The 20776-nt window shown below is 42.5% G+C and overlaps 1 protein-coding gene across 2 annotated transcripts in view; it reads left to right on the forward strand.

The window, feature by feature from the left end:
• MAP3K21 (mitogen-activated protein kinase kinase kinase 21) overlaps window positions 1-20776 on the forward strand; it is a 65166-nt gene that overhangs the window by 13291 nt on the left and 31099 nt on the right. For both annotated transcript variants that reach the window (XM_062210623.1, XM_062210624.1), the window contains exons 2-4: window positions 7629-7809; window positions 12714-12862; window positions 13735-13910. In XM_062210623.1, coding sequence (XP_062066607.1) covers window positions 7629-7809; window positions 12714-12862; window positions 13735-13910 — 506 coding nt within the window. The remainder of the gene's footprint in view (window positions 1-7628; window positions 7810-12713; window positions 12863-13734; window positions 13911-20776) is intronic.

Raw genomic sequence — 20776 nt, forward strand, 5'->3', positions numbered from 1 at the left:
GTAGAAATTCACAAGTCACTTTATGACTTCAGATTGCAAGAAGTAATGTTTGTAAATATATTTGTTTTTTTTTAATTTTTTTTATTTTTTGACAGACAGAGTGGATAGTGTATTTGTTCACACTGTTACTTTTCTCAACTTGTTTTCTTGCTTAAGACATTCCTTTTGGATAATATATTCCTAGTTAATGATTAACTGAAATCCATTTGTCTCATTAAGTGGAATTTGGACACAGTGATCCTATAAATGTTGGAGAGAATGGGGTAGAGACATTATAATTGCTTTTTAAAAAATATACATTCTATTCTATAACTCTGAAAATACCAACATGAAACTTCAAAGCACCTGGAAAAAAAGTCTCAATGGTTGAATGAATAGGCTAAGTACAAGGTTATAAAAACCACTTGTTAAAAAATAGGAACAACAAGGGACAAATGTCTTCACTCAGATCCCAGGAAAAGGTGCTCACAAGGATTTGCCACTTCTCTGGCCGTGAATGTTTGTGTACCTGGGTTGTACAGGGTAGTTGCTGGTGGGCAAGAGTGTTCTGCAGTTCTCCCTGGTGGACTGACAGGAAGCGGAAGTTGGCTGCCAACCTCCTGTCTTTAGGCTGAAACCTGGCCAGGCTCCTGATTGTATTACCTGTTGTGAGACAGGCTATTTTTGGTTTCGGTCACACTGCCCAAAAGATAAGGAATTTCAGGAATTCTGCTGGAACACCTCCGAAATACAATCCCAAACAATGGAGCCTTTCATGGAACTCTAAGTGTCTAACATTCAGAGTGTTATTGTAACTTGTTTCTGTTAGTTCAAAGTGTGGAGGCTTTTAGTTCCTGTGGAAACTTTAGACCTGGAGAAGGAGGATCCTGCCTTGCAACACATGCTTTTATCACATGCTGCCAATATCGGTGTGTAGGCAGGGAGCTCATTTTTTAATATTTAGTTTTCTTTCTCACTTTTAGTTCTGTTTTCATTTATGTCAGAGCTGTGTCTGGCCTTCGCATCTCAGGGGCTGCCAGCCCCTCCCTCAGGGTCTGCAATTTGGTACTAGTTTTGAGTTTGAGGCCTATTTTATTTTATTTGTTTTATTTTTAGATAAATTTACTTATTTGAAAGAGAGAGAGAGAAAGAGACAGAGAGAGGTCTTCCATTCACTGATTCACTTCCTAAATGGCCACAAGGGACTGAGGGGACTGGGCCAGGCTGAAGCCAGGAGCCTAGAACTCCATCTGGGTCTCCCATGTGCATGGCAGGGGCTCCAGTACTTGGGCCAATCTTCCACTGCCTTCTCAGGCACATTGGCAGGTAGCTGGATTGGAAGCAGAGCAGTTGGGACTCTAACCCATGCTCATATAAAATGCTAGTGTCACAGTCTTCACCCACTGGACCACAATGCCTTCCTATGTGGATTTATATAAAAGTGTGCTCTGGAAAACAAAGTTTTATAGGACCATAATCCATTGTTACCATCCATTTGATGTCTTTTTGATGGTTGGAACAATTATTGTTTAAAAGTCAAATTAAGTGCTCTTATAAGGGGGCAAGAGGAGGTAACAAACTACTTTTGTTTTGGTTTGCATTTCTGTGATTCCAGTAAATAAGAATAAAGGATTGAGGCTCTGAATTTCCTTTCCTGTAGGTATTTATTTTTCTTGATGTTCTTGAGTTATAAGGACCAAGAAGGAGATATGCCTTTAGCTGACATGGAAGAACATTGAAAATTAATCTCTTCAGCAATGTGCAAAATGAGGTGGATTTCTGCTTGCCTTGCCCCCTTGGTATAAGCAGTAGCGTTATGGGTAGCACGGAGGAGGGTGGAGAAAACGGTGATGCAGACTGCAGCTGAAACCCAGCCCTGTGTGTGCAGCCCTTTGATCCTGTGTAACCTTTGCAGATTGTAATTCTCACCTCCTAGACTAGAGTGAGGGTCAGATGAGATGGTGAGTTGTATGGAAGCAGCTCCACAGAGCAGGGCGTCAGCAAATGGGAGGCAACATTCTGATCGGGACTGGTGATAATTATTAACAGAAGCTATTCCATTGAACATTGTGATATGCAAGGAGCTATATTAGTGATATGGTGGGTGCAGGAGAAACTATAAAATACAGCTCCTGGGATTAAGGAGTTTGGATATAACTTAGGCAGAGAAATCTTAGGTAAAACAAAAACTGACAAAGCAATATAAAATCTGAGCAATGAATGATAGAACAAATGAAATAGTATCCAGTACGCAGGAAGTGTTCCCAAGGAAACTGGACGTTGAACATCGGTACAGTCTGAGGGATCTTGGGCAAGTTCATAGGAATGCATATTGTGAAGAAACAATCCATGATTTAGAAACTTTTTACACCAAAATAAGCTGATTTTTTAAAAAGATTTATTTATTTATTTGAAAGTTAGAGTTACAGGGAGAAAAGGAAAGACAGAAAGAGAGGTTTTCCATCCGCTGGTTCACTCCCCAAATAGCCTCAATGCTCAGGACTGGGCCATGCCAAAGCCGGGGGCCAAAAGCTTCTTCCACGTCTCCCACATGGCTAGCAGGGGCCCAAGCACTTGGGTCATCCTCTGCTGCTCTTCCCAGGCTATTAGCAGGGAGCTGGATTGGAGGTGGAGAAGCTGGGATACGAACTGGTGTTCATATAAGATGCTGCCCGTTAAGGCGCAATGCCACCCTTCCACCCCACCTTTTTTTTTTTTTTTAAGATTTATTTATTTATTTGAAAGTTAGAGTTACAGAGAGAGAAGGAGAAACAGATAGGAAGCTGATCTTTTAATTCCATTTCTCCACAAGCATTTTGAAGTACTCTCAGATAAGCAGGAAGACTAAGAGGCTGTTGCAAACAGAAGTGGGTCTCTAACTCCTTTTCCTTTCTCTCCTTCCTTTACTGCATGCCTCCCTGTGCATGTTGGAGAGCATTGAGATTGGAGTAAAAAAGGTGGTAACCATGGACTCATACCCACCCTAAACCTGATTCCCCATCTTGCTAATGGGTATAACATTGGAAAAAGGATCCTTGCTCTCTAAGTCTCATAGTTACAGGATCAAGTGGGAGAAGAAATGTGGCAATACATCCATTGTTATTTAGTACTGGTTACTTCTCTAGTAAGTCCCTCTTCAAATATCCCTCCGTGTTTAAACCTAGTGTGGGTCATCTCCAGTTGCATTAATTTTTAAGACTAATGACAGCATAATACAATGAAGTGCAAATCCATTGCTAAGTGAAATTTCAGACTTTGCCAGAGACAGGATTACCTAAAGTCAGGGTTAAGTCACCATCTGCAGCACCGGCATCCCGTATGGGTGCCAGTTTGAGTCCCAGCTGCTCCACTTCCAATCCAACTGCCTGCTAATGCACCTGGGAAAGCAGTAGAAGACAGCCCAATCCTTGGGCCCCTGAACCCATGTGAGACCTGGAAGAAGTTTCTGGTTCCTGGCTTCAGCCTGGCCCAGACCTCTGGCCATTTCAACCCTTTGGGGAATGAACCAGCAGATGGAAGATCTCTATCTCTGTCTCTCCTTCTGTCTCTGTCTCCCTCTCCCTCTTTCCCCCTCTGTTTCTCTGCCTCTCTGTAACTCTGCTTTTCAAATAAATAAATAAACCTTTTTTAAAAAGATTTTTTAAAAAGATTTAAAAGATTTATTTTTTAAAAAAGATTTATTTTATTTATTTGAAAGACAGAGTTGTAGAGAGAAGTGGAAACGGAGAGAGAGGTCTTCCATCCACTGGTTCACTCCCCAGATGGCTGCAATGGCCGGAGCTGTGCTGATCTGAAGCCAGGAGCCAGGAGCTTATTCTGGGTCCCCCATGTGGGTGCAGGGGCCCAAACACTTGATCCATCTTCCACTGCTTTCCAGGCCATAGCAGAGAGCTGGATCGGAAATGGAGCAGCTGGGACTAGAACTGGCACCCATTTGGGATGCTGGCACCTCAGTCTAGGGCTTTAACCTGCTGCGCCACAGCACCAGCCCCAAATAAATCTTTTTTTTTTTTTTTTTTAAAAAAAGAATGCTTAGTGTCCCAGGTTCTGTTCTAAGCACTTTATTATTTTTTAAAGATTTTTATTTATTTATTTGAAAGTCAGAGTTACACAGAGACAGAAGGAGAAGCAGAAAGAGAGAGAGGTTTTCCATCCTCTGGTTCACTCCCCAGTTGACTGCAATGGTCAGAGCTGCGCAGATCCAAAGCCAGGAGCCAGGAGCTTCCTCCGGGTCTTCCCACGCAGGTGCAGGGGCCCAAGGATTTTGGCTATCTTCCACTGCTTTCCCAGGCCATAGCAGAGAGCCAGATGGGAAGTGGAGCATCCGGGAGTCGAACTGGTGCCCATATGGGATGCTGGCACTGCAGGCGGCAGCTTTACCCACTACACCATAGCACCGGCCCCATCTAAGCACTTCACATGCACTACTATCCATTTAACCTTCACTATGTTTTTTTTTTTTTTTTTTTTTTTTTTTTTTGGACAGGCAGAGTGGACAGTGAGAGAGTGTGAGACAGAGAGAAAGGTCTTCCTTCCATTGGTTCACCCCCGAAATGGCCCCTTCGGCCGGCGCACTGCGCCAATCCGAAGCCAGGAGCCTGGTGCTTCCTCCTGGTCTCCCATGCGGGTGCAGGGCCCAATTTCTGACAAAAATGTCATTTGATAAATGGGGAAATAAACTGATTTTTACATTATTTTTCAGGGTAAAACCTAAAGAACAATTCTTCCACCCTCACACATTTATTTTTTGTGAAATTTGTATTGCTATTTAAGTGAATTCCCCTTGTCATTTTAGTTTTTCAGTATGATTTCTCCTTTGGTAATAAACGCCTATCTTTTTGGGATTTTGTGAGGATTGAATGAAATAGTGCATGTAAGGCATACAGTGAGCACTCAGTGCTTGTGTGGTGATTTTTTTTTCTTAATTATTTTTATTAGCTGGAAATGGCATGAGCAAAGTGCAGATATAAAAATATAGGGCCACGGCTCAATAGGCTAATCCTCCACCTGTGGCACCGGCACACTGGGTTCTAGTCCCGGTCAGGGCGCTGGATTCTGTTCCGGTTGCCCCTCTTTCAGGCCAGCTCTCTGCTCTGGCCTGGGAGTGCAGTGGAGGATGGCTCAAGTCCTTGGGCCCTGCACCCCATGGGAGACCAGGAGAAGCACCTGGTTCCTGACTTCGGATCAGCGCGGTGTGCCGGCCGTGGCACGCCGGCCGCGGCGGCCATTGGAGGGTGAACCAACGGCAAAGGAAGACCTTTCTCTCTGTCTCTCTCTCTCACTGTCCACTCTGCCTGTCAAAAATAAAATAAAAATAAAAATATATAGGGTGGTGAAGTTACCACTTAGGACGCCCACTTGCGACAGCAGAGTCCTGGCTCCTCTGCTTCTCATCCAGCATCCTGCTAATGTGTACCCTGGGAGGCAGCAGGTGATGGCTCGAGTCCTTGGGCCCCTTCCACCCATGTGGAAGCTATAGACTGAGTTCTGGGCTACTGGCTCTGATCTGGCCCAGCCCTGGTTGTTGGTGGGCATTTGGGGAGTGAACCAGTAGATGGAAGATCTCTCTCTCTCTCTCTAAAATAAAATGGAAACAAATATATTTTAAAATTTATTTCTTCTGTTAGAATTAAGTAGCTACTGTGAACCAGATTCAGCAGACTTGGTCAAAGAATTTGAAGAGGAATTGTACATGTTTCTCCCAGTCGACCACTGCCCTGAGAAACCTCTCCCTTGCTCGCTCTCTCTCTCTCTCTCCTCTCTCTCTCCTCTCTCCTCTCACTTCTCTCCTCTCTCCTTTCTCCGTCTCTCCTCTCTTGGTCTCCTACTCACTCAGAGCAGAATCTACTGCAGGAGCAGAGTTAAAAACAATTATACACTGTGCTTCCTAAATGCTTTAATAGAAACACACGGTTCATGTGCTTACAGAGGAGGAACATGTTACGTTGCTCAGGGCAATTTGGAAGTTTTCCCTGGGAAGGTAATATCCAAGCTGCACAATGAGCGTGTCTGGTGTGAGTAGACAGAGCTCACCTCCAGGGGAATGAGGTGCAGTTGCAATGTAGGTTGCTATGCAAATACAGAAGCTCATGGGTGCCAAGGTTAGGAGTGTGGAGATTGTCCCTGAGTTTCAAGGACCATGAAGTTTTCTTGTTTTTGATGCAGATTTGTTCAAGTCTGACTTACACATGTCAGTTCACCCCCTGGGGGGCTGTACAGTGTGATGAGTTTGGGCAGATGCTTATGTAATCCTTTAAGTACCCCCACCATCAAGGTCTGGAACTCCTACCTCCATCACATCCTCCAGTGTCCCTTTGCAATCCGATCTTCTCCTTTGCCTCTGGCAGCCACGGGTCTGGTTTCTGTCCCAGCAGTTCCTTATTCAGATTATGTACCTGTTATGTCTGGCTTTGTCCACTTTCCATGTAATGGTTTTGAGACTCATCCATGTTGTTGCCATGTGCAGTAGACTGCTCATGGAAAGTTTACAGAATAAAAGAACGCCATGATCTTGTGGGAGTCTGCAGTAGATTAGAGGGGAGAGAGAGCCTCCCAGGGAGTGTTTCTGCGGGGTTCCAGGCAGAGGAGAGTCAGCCAGAGGTGGGGAGTGCAGGGGGCTCTGATGGAGGATAGGATAGGGAGGGTGCAGGCAGGGAGGGACTGAAAGTATGTTTGCTGTAGCTGAAGGGACAGGAGAGCTCAGGGACAGACGTAGACGTGGGCCTTGTTCCTGGAAGCTGCTGTTGTGCATCTTGTGCATCTCTGAGGGAGCTAGGGAAACCAATCGGATGAGGTTTCTGGAAAGTTTTTACTTTTTTGCTAAATTCCAAGCTTCAGTACGTGGATGATATCTGGAAAATTATCTTAATGATTTTAAAGTCTCTATAAGCATGTTGCAGATTTAATATAATATTTGAAAATGAATTATGGTAATATTTCATCCATGTGCAGTGTGTACTAGTATTATGGGTAAGATACACTGCATTTAAGTCAGGAAAGAATTCTTTGGCAGAAAATAACATTTTTTTTTCATGTCAGGTAAACTTTCACAGACTTCCTGATCTTATCTGTGGTATCTTAGTAAATGTTTCTTGCCCTTAGAAATCATTTACTTCTCGTAAAAAGAAATACTCATAAAGAAGTATGCTGAATTGTGGCTGTGGAATTTTTTAAAAACTCATAACTGAGGCACAAATTACCCACTAAAGGTTATGATATGCAGATGTGCATGCTCTGAGGTGAAGCGGTGAAATACATGTTTATTCTTGTTTTCTCTGCCAGCTACAGTGAAAATTGTGTTCTAAATGCTATAGAAAAATTGTGACCGGGGCAGGTATTGGCCTAGTGGTTAAAGTGTTACTTCCACATCCCGTATCTGAGTGTGTGGGTTCAAGTCCAGGCTCCACTTCCAGTTCTATCTTCTGGAAGGCAGCGAGTAATGGTTCAAATACCTGGGTGCCTGCCACCCACATGGGAGACCTGGATAAAGTTCCAGGCTCCTGCTTTTGGCCCTGTCTAGCTCTAGCCGTTCTGGCATTTCTGGAGTGAACTAGCGGATAGAAAACCTCTGTCTCACATAGATAAAATAAACAAAACAATTGTGACTGACACAAGAATCTGAAAGTCTGCTGCATTTGGTTTCTCTTTAGTCTTGCTGCTGGAGAAGATAGAGCATGATGACATCTGCAATAAAACGTTGAAGATCACAGATTTCGGGCTAGCAAGGGAGTGGCACAGGACCACCAAGATGAGTGCCGCAGGCACCTACGCCTGGATGGCCCCCGAGGTCATCAAGTCATCCTTGTTTTCCAAGGGAAGCGATGTCTGGAGGTGAGTGCGTGTTGCCTGGAGGTGAGTGCGTGTTGGCTTCAGGAGGTGTCAACAGAGACTGGTTGCTAAGCCCCATTTCAGTGAGTCCCAAAATATTCAGTAATTCTGAGCATCCCTAGCAAAGGCTTTTTTGAAGACAGTGTTATGCTTTTGATCAAGATAATCATAGTGTCAATGGAACGGGTAACAAGTTTTGTTTTTTTTTTTTGTCATGATCTATTTGATAAGAGAACATTTTTGTTAAATCTGAAGTTTTATTAAAGACTGGTTATAATTTAACACTAATGCTAAGATTTCGTAAGGCCTAAATAAAATTTAATTTTCACTTTAACACACTTGTGATTCCTTGTGGATCACAAATAGTATTAGCATGGAAGGAGTTTGAGAACAAACTTTGGACTGATCCCTTCATTTTGTAGATTGCATCATGGGAAAAATAAAGCCTCCTGTTTGAAGATGGAAAGCTGCACCCCAGGGCAGCACCATGTTATCTTGATTTCTTATTCATTATGGAGATGAAGATGCTAGCAGCAGAACAACAGAGGCGTCATAAATAAATTTTTCATTAGAATAATATGCATAAAGACTATAACCATTTTGAGTGCTCTTGTTATAAACTGTAGTTACAAGGTATACAAATGCTGTACAATCAGTCATGCTCTATAGCGGTCTTGTGAATTATAAACATACAGAAGAACCAGGAAGCAGGGAGAAAAGGCTTCTGAATGCAATCAGAATATGAATTTTTTTATTAAAAATTATTTTTATTTCTTTGAAAGACAGTTACAGAGAGAGGTAGAGCCAGGGAGAGAGGTCTTCCATTCCACTGGTTCACTCCCCAAATGACCACAACGACCAGAGCAAGCTGATCCAAAGCCAGGAGCCAGGAGCCAGGAGCCAGGAGCTTCTTCCAGGTCTCCCATGTGGGTGGAGGGGCCCAAGGACTTGAGCCATCTTCTACTGCTTTCCCAGGCCACAGCAGAGAACTGGATTGGAAAAGGAGCAGCCGGGACTTGAACTGGCTTTAACCCACTGCGCCACAGCGCTGGCCCCTGAATATGAATTTTTTTTTAAAGATTTATTTATTTATTTGAGATTACAGAGAGAGAGAAGGAGAGACAGAGAGAAAGGTCTTCCATTCACTGTTTCACTACCCAAATGACCGCAATGGCTGTAGCTGGCCCTGTCCAAAGCCAGGAGCCAGAAGTTTGAGGTCTCCCATGCGGGTGCAGGAGCCCAAGCACTTGGTCCATCTTCTGCTGCTTTCCTAGGCCATAGCAGATCAGAAGAGGAGCGTCCAGGACACGAACTGATGCCTATATGGGATGCCAGCACCCCAGGTGGAGGCTTAGCTCACTATGCGACAGCACTAGCCCCAGAATATGACTTAAGTCCATACATTCATTAGAGAAGTCTGCCTCCCCAAATCTGTTCAGTTGTAATTTATCCTCAGTTTTACAGAGGGTGATAATCTTATTTTTTTAAGCAATTATTTAGAGAGGGGAGAGGGATGCCAGTGTGGTAATAGTAGAAACTGGTAGCTGAAAGCAAAGAGTGTGAGAGGAAGAAAAAAGCATGACTTAATATGAGTCAGACTGAGAAACTCCATGCACTGACAGCCACACGTCTCCAGCATGCAGCAGTATGGGCAGGCACATCGTAGAAGGTCAGGGTGAGTGAGGGCAGGGAAGGGCATCACTCTGAATTATACATCTGTGGCTCTAGAACCCTGCTGCATCATGTTCTCATATAAATAGTCTCATTGTGCTGGGGACCGGGGACTGTGGATTTCCCGACTGTCTTCTTCTATTCCCCTCCCTTCTTCCTTAGCAGTTATTATACTGCCTGGGAACTGTCCTATGTGTTGAAACAGATGCTATCAGCTACTTTTTACAGTAGCTCTTCCGATGACTGCGGTTTTACAGATTAGATAGCAAAGGCACAGAGATGTACAGAACCTGGCTCTGGGTGATAAAGCTAGTAAGAAGCAGACTCCAGTGCCAGGCTGTGATCCAGGACCACTAGCATCGCAGCCCTGATCTCAGGAAAGGTTGGATTATACTATCTCCTACCTAGGAAGAGATCAGAAAAGTACATATTACATTTTAGAAAAAGTTCTATCAAATTAGGTGTATTTTTCTCATTTTTTACCATGATATAAATCCTCTTCTCTCAGAAAAATGGCCTATCATGGATTATTCATTCTCTGATACTTCCAAGAAGCCAAATTATTTGGTTTTTGTTTATTTTATTTTGTTATTTGCCAGTAACTGTTTTTTTATTTAGACACATTTTAGTTATTCTCTCTAAGAATGTTTTAGGCCTCTCCTCTGAGGTAATTTTTCTTAATTTGTGAGTTCAATGTGCTTATTCTTGAAATTATTAAGGCCTCTACTAATGAACTCTAATACAGATAATTGTTAAGACACTAACCAGATAATTTGAAACATATTTCTTTCTTTTTTTTTTTTTAAAGATGTATTTCTTTGAAAGGCAGAGTGACAGAGACACAGAGAGAAAGATTTTCCACCTACTGCTTTACTTCCCAAATGGCTATAATAGGCAGGTCTGATCCAGGCTGAAGTCAGGAGCCAGGAACTCCACTTAGGTCTCCCACATGGGTACAGGGGCCCAGTTACTAGGGCCATCTTCCGCTGCTTTCCCAGGCAGATTAGCAGGAAGCTGAGACCCAAACCCACGCTTCCATGTGGGATGCTGCTATCCATTGTAAGCTATGGCCTAACCTCCTGCACCACAGTGTGGGCCCTATTTTCTTTTTAAATTTTTCTTTTAAACAAAATAGTGCTTTGAGGTGATAGAGCAGATTTCACTGCTATTTTATAGTTGAGTTAGTTGAAGATCAGCTTTAAGGGCCTAGTGAGTGGAGCTGTACCTTGTGAATCCAAATTCAAGTTTCTGCCTCCACATCCTGGTGCAGTTACTGCTCCCACTGAGCCCCCAAGGCTTGGCTGCAGGGCCTCAGGGATCACGTACCTCTGCCTAGGACCAGTAGGACATAGCTGGAGCATTCCCAGGGCCCTTTGATTGGCACATCCTGTTGTTTTCTGCATTCTCTCTCTGAATCTATCTGAATTAATCCAGAGTCCAGTAGGCACTAGTGGACAAGTCTTTAAATTAATGAACCTAGAGCCGGGAGAGTTCCCAGCCCTTTGTAGGTTAGGTCTTCTGAGTGGGCTTTTTCTGTTGTACCCATGATATTGTGAATCTCCATCTCTCTCTCTCTGTGTCTCTGTGTCTCTCTTTTTAATGATTTGTTTATTCATCTGAAAGGCAGAGTTACAGAGAGAGAGAGACAGAGAGAGAGAGAGAGAGAGAGAGAGATCTTTCATCCACTGGTTCTCTCCCCAGATGGCTGCAACCTCTAGAGCTGGGCCAGGGCGAAGGCAGGAGCCAAGAGTTTCATCTGAGGCTCCCATGTGAGTGGCAGGAGCCCAGGTACTTGAGCCATCATCCTCTGCTTTTCCCATGTGCATTGGCATGGAGCTGGATTGCAGCTGGGACACGACCTGGCACTGATATGGGCTGCCAGCATCACAGGTGACAGCTTTGCCAGCTACACTACAATGCTGGCCACTCTATCTCTCTTAAGACCAGGAAGTAATCATATGAGTTCTGTAACCAAATTTATGTAATCACTGGGGTCTTTGTCTTTCCTCTGATCATCTTTTACCACCTTCTGTCTGCTGTGTTGAAAAACCATGCTTAAATGAAGCAACACATGATGTGATGATTAAGTTGCCTTTAAACTTCCAACTTTTTTTTTTTTAACTTAAAGCTAATAGGATTTTGAAAGGTCAGGATAGTAAATTGGGCTCACTGGTTATGTTAAATATGACAATGTTTCTTATATGCTCATGGATTTGACCTTAAAGCCAAGTGGATCACCTGGAGTAACTTCTTTTTTTAATTAACAGAAGATAATAGAGTGTACTTTGTTTTGAAGAATAATTAAAGAAAATAAAATACTGACAAGTACAGTAGAACAGAATAAATATGTATAAGGTGCAGGGCTCATTCCTATGTCACTTTGTGCAAAGTTGAATTTTGGGGTATCTTTGCGTCTGCGAGATGGACAAACAGTGAAATGTTACTCTTCAGCTTCTTTTAAAGCGTTTATTTAGAAATTCTCCTGTGTCTTTTCCCATTCCTCTTTGTGACTCCTTTTGTCTTTGAGGAACTGAAGTAGCAGGAGCAGGGATTGGGGGTCCCAGGTGTGAATGCTTTGTTGTTGTTCCTTGCTTTTTACTCCCGTTTCACCTCACCTTCCTGCTTTACAAGAAGAAATGTCCTGTCCTTGCTAGGAGGCACAAGAGGCCCACACTGATTTCTTTCGTCCATTAATGTGAAGCAAGCCAGTGGAAATGTTAATATATAAAATATCAAGGGAGAGGCAGAACAATAAACAGTTTCAAAAAAAAACCAGTTTAAAAACAATTAATCAGCATGATTGCAGCTCAGTCTTGTGTTGAGCAACTTGAGATTTCTCTGGGACTGGGCTAATCAAGTATCCTAACAGTCCTTTAGAGGTTTGATTGAAGTGGGGTGAACATGAGGTAGAGAGAGAAACATCAGAACAACCACATTTCTCTGAGAGTCTGGCAAGCACTGGACTCTGTTGAAACCCGTCGGGTACACTCTAAGCTTTCATATTCATTAGGCCGTTTTAACTTCTAGAATGAATGCCTATGTGATTTCTAGGAAGGCATGTATTTGCATGGGTTTGAGTTGTTAGGTGGAAGAGCTTATCTCCTACCTTGGTACAATACAGCACAGGGCTGTGCTGGGAGAGAGGTTCCTCTTAGGAGCTGGAGGAAGGTACCGTTGTGTTTATCCCACCAACTGTGTCAGAAGGGAAGCTTCATCATGACAACTTTGCTTTCCAGCTATGGAGTGCTGCTGTGGGAACTGCTCACGGGAGAAGTCCCCTACCGTGGCATTGATGGTCTCGCCGTGGCTTATGGGGTAGCAGTCAATAAGCTCACTTTGCCCATTCCATCCACCTGCCCCGAGCCGTTTGCCAAGCTCATGAAAGGTATTTGTGCAGCCTTTGTTTTGTGTGTGGGGTCAAGGAGAATTGCTCATTAGAAAAGACACAACCAAGAAGTAATTTCTGTGATGCCAATTTTCAAAAGCTTTTAAGAGATTCTGCCATTTCAAGAATTAGAAAGCTTGTCTTTGATCTGAAGTGTTAAGTAAAGTTTTGATGAACTAAGTAACTTAAAAACGATCCAGTTTTATCAGTGACTCATTTATATACAAAACCCAACTGAATGGTAATAAAATTTTCACCGAGTACACTGGTAGTTCAAACACGATATTGATTTGGCTCCACATCTGCTCTTTTAAATTTAACCTAATGATCAAAAATGTTTTACAACCTTAACTGGTGTGGTTTTGCCATGACCTTGTCTATTTGATCCTTATCTTTTAAAAATTAACTCACTCAAGTTACCTTACTTGGTTATTAGACTATTTCTTAGAACTTCTCTTGTGATTATAACATTTTAGAGAGGCTTTCTTGAGCTGGCTTATGTATATAACTCTGTATCAGATACTTATCAGGCACAGCAGCTTTGGGCTGGAAACACAAAGTTCATGACAAGGTGTGGAAAGCACATGTGCACCTGTTACGTGTGGTATAATGTAGACAAGGCTAGCTGTGTTTAATAGTACTGTGCATGCCTCTGATGTGCGCACTGTCTAAAAGAGAGCATTTTGGTTTTTCAGATCATACAATCAAATCTTCAAGAAAGGTGGTGCCATAGACATTGGCTTCTGTTAGAAGGACAGGCATAAAATTGCATTTCTGTTTCAGTGCAGAACATTGTCTGGAGGCTCTGGTGGCTTGGAGATAACCTGCACTGTGCAGAGAGATGGAATTACTGTGATTCTTGTTTATTTTAGAATGCTGGGAACAAGACCCTCATATTCGCCCATCATTTGCCTTAATTCTTGAACAGCTGACTGCTATTGAAGGGGCAGTGATGACTGAAATGCCACAGGAATCTTTTCATTCCATGCAAGATGACTGGAAACTGGAAATTCAACAAATGTTTGATGAGTTAAGAACAAAGGAAAAGGTGAGAGAGCTTTTTTTTTTTTTAATATTTGTAGGTTAAGATTTTCTTATTCTATGTATTACTTTAAAGATTTATTTATTTTATTTGAAAGTCAGAGTCAGAGAGGTAGAGAGAGACCAAGCTCAGCCAGAACTGAGCCGATCTGAAGCCAGGAATCAGGAGCTTCTCTCGGGTCTCCGTATGTGTGCAGGGGCCCAAGCACTTGGTCATCTTCTGCTGCTTTCTCAGGAGCATTACCAGGGGGCTGGACTAGAAATGGAGCAACTGGGACACAAACCAGCACTTTATGGGATGCAGCGATGCAGATGATGACTTCACCTGCTATACCACAGCCCCAGCCCCAAGAGAGAGATGTCTAATTGCATAATATACTCACAGTTATGAGCATCCTGGAAACTATGACCCAAGAGCCACTGTTAGCGTTATTCTAAAATATTTTCAGATATCAGTGTTTGTTGATTCTTCCTTCAGGTTAAAAATAAAAACAATCAGAAGTGTACTCAAAATGAATAATTGGGAGAAAAAAGCTTTTTTATTTGTGGAACTTTCCAATGTTTAAAAAAGGAGAGACAATAGCGTAATAAACCTTTTGTATGCATTAACCAGATTCAATCATTGTCATTATCATTTTAGCATTTTATTCATTTTCTCTTCCCTGTTATCATGGTTTTAAAGTATGTACTTATTTATGTGAGAGAGGAGCTGGTTCACTCTCAAAAGATGCAACAGCTGGACATGGGCCAGGCTCAAGCTAGGAGCCAGGGACTCAATCCAGGTCTCTCATGTAGGTGGAAAGAATCCAATTACTTGAGCCCCAATTACCTTCTGCCTCCCAGGGTCTGCATTAGTAGGAAGCTACAGTTGGGAGCGGAGCTGAGACTCTTAACACAGGGATGTGATGTCTAAACTGCCAGGCCAAACACCTACCCGCCGTTACCATGTTTTAAACAGGAGAATTTGAAATCATATCCTAGATTCATGTCATTTTACCTGTAAGTGCTTCAATGTGCATTTCTAATTGGTTAGAATATTTTAGAATAACTTTCTTTCCATTGTTAAATTAAGTAACACTAATATCTTACACGGTCCATCTTGAAATGTTACAAAGATCCTTTTTTTTTTTTAATATTTATTTATTAGAAAGAGTTACACAGAGAAGGAGAAGTAGAGAGAGAGAGAGAGGTCTTCCATCCACTGGTTCAATCCCCAGTTGGCCACATGGCCGGAGCTGCACCAATCTGAAGCCAGGAGCTTCTTCCAGGTCTCCCACGCAGGTGCAGGGGCCCAAGGACTTGGGTTATTTTCCACTGCTTTCCCAGGCCACAGGAGAGAGCTGGATCAGAAGTGGAGCAGCTGGGTCTTGAACTGGCACTCATATGGGATGTCTGCACTGCAGGCGGCAGCTTCACCTGCTAAGCCACAGCACCAGCCCCCACAAAGATCTTTTATAGTTGATTTTATAATTGATTTGGGTAGAATTTGTGTTGTTTTTCATTACATGTTATAAAGTTCCTTAAAGTTCTCTCCTATTTGCCTCTTCTTATTTCCAAGATTCTTGCTTTATTGGAGAAACCAGGAGAATGTGTACATTTAGAACTCTTTAACAGAATGATTTGTGTTTGGTTCATACATTCTGAGGGGAAAAAATAAGCTTGTATGTTAAACATAGAGATACCACAGTGCACTTGCAAAGAGAACTATGGGAAATAAAAACATGCCTAATGAGAAAGCAGATAAGTTCAGCAGTGAGTTGAGTTGGCATGGTCTGTTTAGAATGGTGACAATTACTTTTTTTTTTTTTTTAAGATTATTTTTTTGAAAGGCAGAGTTACAGAGAAGCAGAGGCAGAGAGAGAGAGAGAGGTCTTCCATCCACTGGTTCACTTCCAAATGACCACAATGGCTGGAGCTGAGCTGATCCAAAGCCAGGAGTATGGAGCTTTTTCCAGATCTCCCATGTGGGTGCAAGGGCCCAAGGACTTAGGCCATTTTCCACTACTTTCTCAGGCACATTAGCAGGGAACTGGATTGTGTGTTTTTTTTTTTTTTTTTTTTTAAGATTTATTTATTTATTGGAAAGTCAGAGTTACACAGAGAGAAGAGAGGCAGAGAGAGAGAGGTCTTCCATCTGATGGTTCACTCCCCGTACGGCTGGAGCTGCGCTGATCCAAAGCCAGGAGCAGGAGCTTCTTCCAGGTTTACCACAGGAATGCAGGGACCCAAGGACTTGGGCCATCTTCTACTGCTTTCCCAGGCCATAGCAGAGAGCTGGATTGGAAGAGGAACAGCCAGGACTCGAACTGGTGCCCATATGGGATGCTGGCGCTTCAGGCCAGGACATTAACCCACTGTGCTACAGCGCCGCCCCAGGGAGCTGGATTGGAAGTGGAGCAGCTGGGACTCACTCAAACTGGTGGTACCCATATGAGGTGCCGACACTGCAGGCAGCAGCTTTACCCACTACACCACAGTGCTGACTCCAAATAATGACAATTACTATTAAAGGGCACTGAAGACCTTTTCATTCAATTCATAGCATGTACTGTTTTCACAATATTTGTAATATTTTTGTTTGGTTGAAAAACAAAGTTACTCAGAGACAGAGATCAATGCGCTAGTTCACCCCCTAAATGACCTCAATGACTAGGGCTGGGCCAGCCTGAAGCTAGGAACCAGAAGCTTCATCTGGGTCTCCCTCATGGGTACAGGGACCCAAGCACTTGGGCCATCTTTTACTACTTTCCCTGGGCCATTAGCAATGAGCTGGATTGGAAGTGGCTCAGCTGGGACATGAAACGGTGCCCACATGGAATGCCTGCATCACAGGCAGTGACTTAACCTGCTATGCCACAGTGCACGTTCCTTCATAGCATCTATTAAATTAAAGACATTTTTGTGGTACATGGGCACTTTGATAAATCTCATCTGAAGTGTATAATAGTTCAATAGTTTCAATTCTTCTGTTGTACATACAGTGTTTCCACTATATAGTCATAACATGTTGAAGTACAATGTTTTAAATTATTGATTACCTTATATCAACTCACATAATCTTCTGGAAAGGAATTTTTTTGTACCATGCACTTGTGTTGCTAAGCTAATAGAATTCTTTTTAGGCAGGGGATTTTACTTTGTTTCAATAAAGTGTTCATTTGTTTATTTGTTAATATAGAATGTTGGCATGTTCTACTCATAGAATCATAGCTAAGATTGAACTTCCCATGTTAAAGTTATGAAGTATGGCTTTGCATTGATTTCATTAGACATTCACAATGACGGTAACACTGAAGGCTCATAGCCAACCTGGTAGTTACAGTGCATAAAGTTTAACATCATGCTCCAGTATAGATAAATCTAATACTGGGTAGATTCAAGTGAGTTGCAGAAGAATAGTTACATTATATAACAGTTACGTAAATACAAAACAGAACTATTCCAATGTACAAAAAAAGGGATGGAAGTATAGGCAGGGGTAGGAACACACCAATTTAGTGAGCAGCAGATCTGAGGAAGCAGGGGATAGGATCAGAGTGTGGTACACAAGGGCCTTGAGCAGCTCTGAGACACATGTAAAAATTCAGCATCTATTAAATGTTCGTGACATAGGCACAGGTGTTTTGAATTTTAAAATGATTAAGAAATACTGATTAGACAGAAGAATGGCTGCTCAAGTCATTCTTCAAGAAATCAACGTGAAGGTAATTTCACTCTCTTGCTTTGACTTTTCAGGGTTTTCTAAGTTTAAAATTATGACCCAGCTAAGTACAACCCAAGACCGTGGCACCACTAATACATACATAGAATTCGTCAGTAAGAAAAACTAACCCGGTTTGCCCTGGTCAGAACACGCCCACGGCATTCTGAGTGACCGTGGGCACCTCCCAAGGACAGAGGCCCAGAAGGCAGGGAGCCTGGAAATCTGAGCACTTGGAGAACAGTAGTAACCCAGCCCGGGGCCAGGAAGGTCCGGCTAATGCTGCTCTCCAGTGCTGGGAGGCCTTCCAAGTAGACGAGGGAGGAAAGAAGTTGTACATTGTCTCTGGGTTTGGAGGTAACGACCTCAAGGTGAATGCCTTAGAAAATGTGAGTGGACTTAGGCTGAGGCTGAGGCCCAGTCCCAGGGAGTTCCAGGAACCTTGCTCGGAATGCTGGGAAGCCGCCCGCTGGGTGATGCTTTAACTCCTGCAGTTCTTTCAAGGATTGCAGTCAGTGATACCACTGAAACTTGAACACATGTTACTTAAAATGACAAGGAAAAGACTTTTTTTTTTTTTTAAGAAAACATTTCTCCAAATTACTTTCAGGAATTCTAAAAGTAAGTGTTTAATCACAAACAAATACATTTGGGGGACTGGAAAGTCCTTTGAGGAAAAACAAAGCTATAAATCAGAATTTTAAATTTGTAATGGATGTGATGTGTATTTGTTTTTAATTATTTGTGAAGCTGTAAGATATAGCCAGACCAGTGAATTCATTCTTTTTTTAAATTTTATTTATTTATTTGAAAGGTAGAGTTACAGACAGGGAGAGGGAGAGATAGAGAGAAAGGTCTTCCGTCCATTGGTTCACTCTGCAATGGCTGCAATGTCCAGAGTTGTGCTGATCTGAAGCCAGGAGCCAGGTGCTTCTTCCCGATCTCCCATGCGGGTGCAGGGACCCAAGGGCTTGAGCCGTCTTCTACTGCTTTCCCAGGCCACAGCAGAGAGCTGGATTGGACGAGGAGCAACCAGGACTAGAACTGGCACCCATATGGGATGCTGGCGCCACAGGCAGAGGATTAACCTGTTGTGCCATAGCGCTGGCCCCCAGTGAAGTCATTCTTAGCTGCATGTGGCCTAAAAAGAAAAGCAGGCTTCAAGAACGTGTGTCAGCTCTCTCCATTTTGTGGTGTGTGTTACACTTAAAAAAAAAAAAATTATGTTTTTAAAAGATTTTATTTATTTATTTGAGAGGTAGAGTTACAGACAGTGAGAGGGAGACAGAGTTCTGAACCCTTGGTTCACACCCCATTTTGGCCACAACAGCTGGAGCTGTACTGATCTGAAGCCAGGAGCCAGGCTTTTCTTCCCAGTCTCCTATATGGGTACAGGGACCCAAGGACTTGGGCCATCTTGTACTGCTTTCTCAGGCCATAGCAGAGAGCTGGATGGGAAGTGGAGCAGCTGGGACTCGAACTGGTGCCCATGTGGAATGCTGGTGCCTCAGGCAGAGAATTAACCTACTGCACCATGGTGTCAGCTCTGTGTGTTATGTTTTTGATTTTTGAGCTATCCTTTAATGGTGTCTTTTTTTCTTTTTATTTGATTTTTATGCAGTGCTCCTTGAAGAGTGTTTTGAGTATCTTGTGAACCTTTTAATTTCCAATTGAAGAATATATAATACTTTTTTTTTTTTACATAAAGGTTTCTTTGTTTTTTCTTAAACATGTATTTATTTATTAGAAAGGCAGAGTTACAGAGAGGCAGACACAGAAGTGCAGGGAGATCTTGCATCTGCTGGTTTACTCCCCAGATGGCTGCAACAGTTGGATTTAGGCCGATCCAAAGCCAGGAACCAGCAGCTTCTTTGTGGTCTCCCATGTGGGTGCAGGGGCCCAAGCACTTGGGCCATCTTCTACTGCTTTCCTAGGCCATAGAAGAGCTGGATCAGAAGTGGAGCAGCCAGGTCATGAACCGGCGCCCATATGGGATGTTGGCGCTGCAGGTGGTGGCTTTGCCAGCTATGCCATAGCACCAGACCCATTTTTTTTTTTCTAAGATTTATTTGCATAAAGCTTTCTAACTGCATCTTTTTGAAGGAATAGAAAGTACAGTGTATGTGCCCTATCTCCCTTTCTTGTTCACTGATTACTTAAAGTAGGAGGCGTTAGACTTGGAATTAATGGTCAGTAACTTGGCTGTGGTCTGTGTTATTCAGTAAACTGCAACCTCCATAGATACCAGGTCCTCCCTAAATTCCTAGCTTCTTATCTCAGAGTGTCTGTCTGTGTGCGTTCTGTGCCTGCACCTGTCTTTGACCCACTATGTGAAGGCATGCCATTGTTAATGATTAACAGCCCCTGTCAGGGAGCCGGATTGGCTATTACTAGAGTGGCCTGTGCCAGGCAGTTCAGTATCATTGCTAGTAATCTCATCAACCAGAAGCATTGTTTTGTGTGCTTCATAGTCTCTAAGTATTCTAAGATTTTAATGCTGTAGACTCTGCCTCCCCATTTTTTTACTTTTGACTATTTAAAAATTTATTTTGAAGAAAGATTATTTTGTTGCTTTCTCTTCTATCTTATTTTTTCTGAACTCTTAGGAAAGTCCTTTTTTTTAAATTCATGAAGTTGTTGCAAGGGGAATCATTTTATGTTGGAATCTGGCATTAAAGATGGTTTCTTCCTCAGTTACCATGGTTACCTACTAAAAAGCCCAGTTGAATTTCCTGCCCTTATCTCATTCTTAGGCCATTTCATTTAACAATAACTGATTGGATTAATGTCAGCACCACTGAAAAGTAGTATCTTAACAAAAAAGTGGATAATAATGAGTTACAAATTGGAAGTTTACTGGAAATCATCCATGTCCCCAGATACACTACATTAAAATCTCCTGTTTGTCCAGACCAGTTGGAGAAATGCAGCAGTTAAGAAACAGATTACAAAATTATTCTTAGTATATAACATTTTCCTTCCTTTTCAAGAAATAAATTCTCAATTATGTCTGGCATAAAGAAAAAAATAGCAGTCTGTTCTAGAAATTAGTTTTTGCTGGTTCATATTATCAGAAGCAGAGTGGCTTGAACATCAATTGGTGTAAAGTAATTCTCCTGAAGTTTTGTTTGTATGAAAAAAGTTAATTCAAAGAATATTTCAAAACTGAATAT

This window comes from Lepus europaeus, chromosome 14 (genome assembly GCF_033115175.1).
Source record: "Lepus europaeus isolate LE1 chromosome 14, mLepTim1.pri, whole genome shotgun sequence".
NCBI lineage: Eukaryota > Metazoa > Chordata > Mammalia > Lagomorpha > Leporidae > Lepus > Lepus europaeus.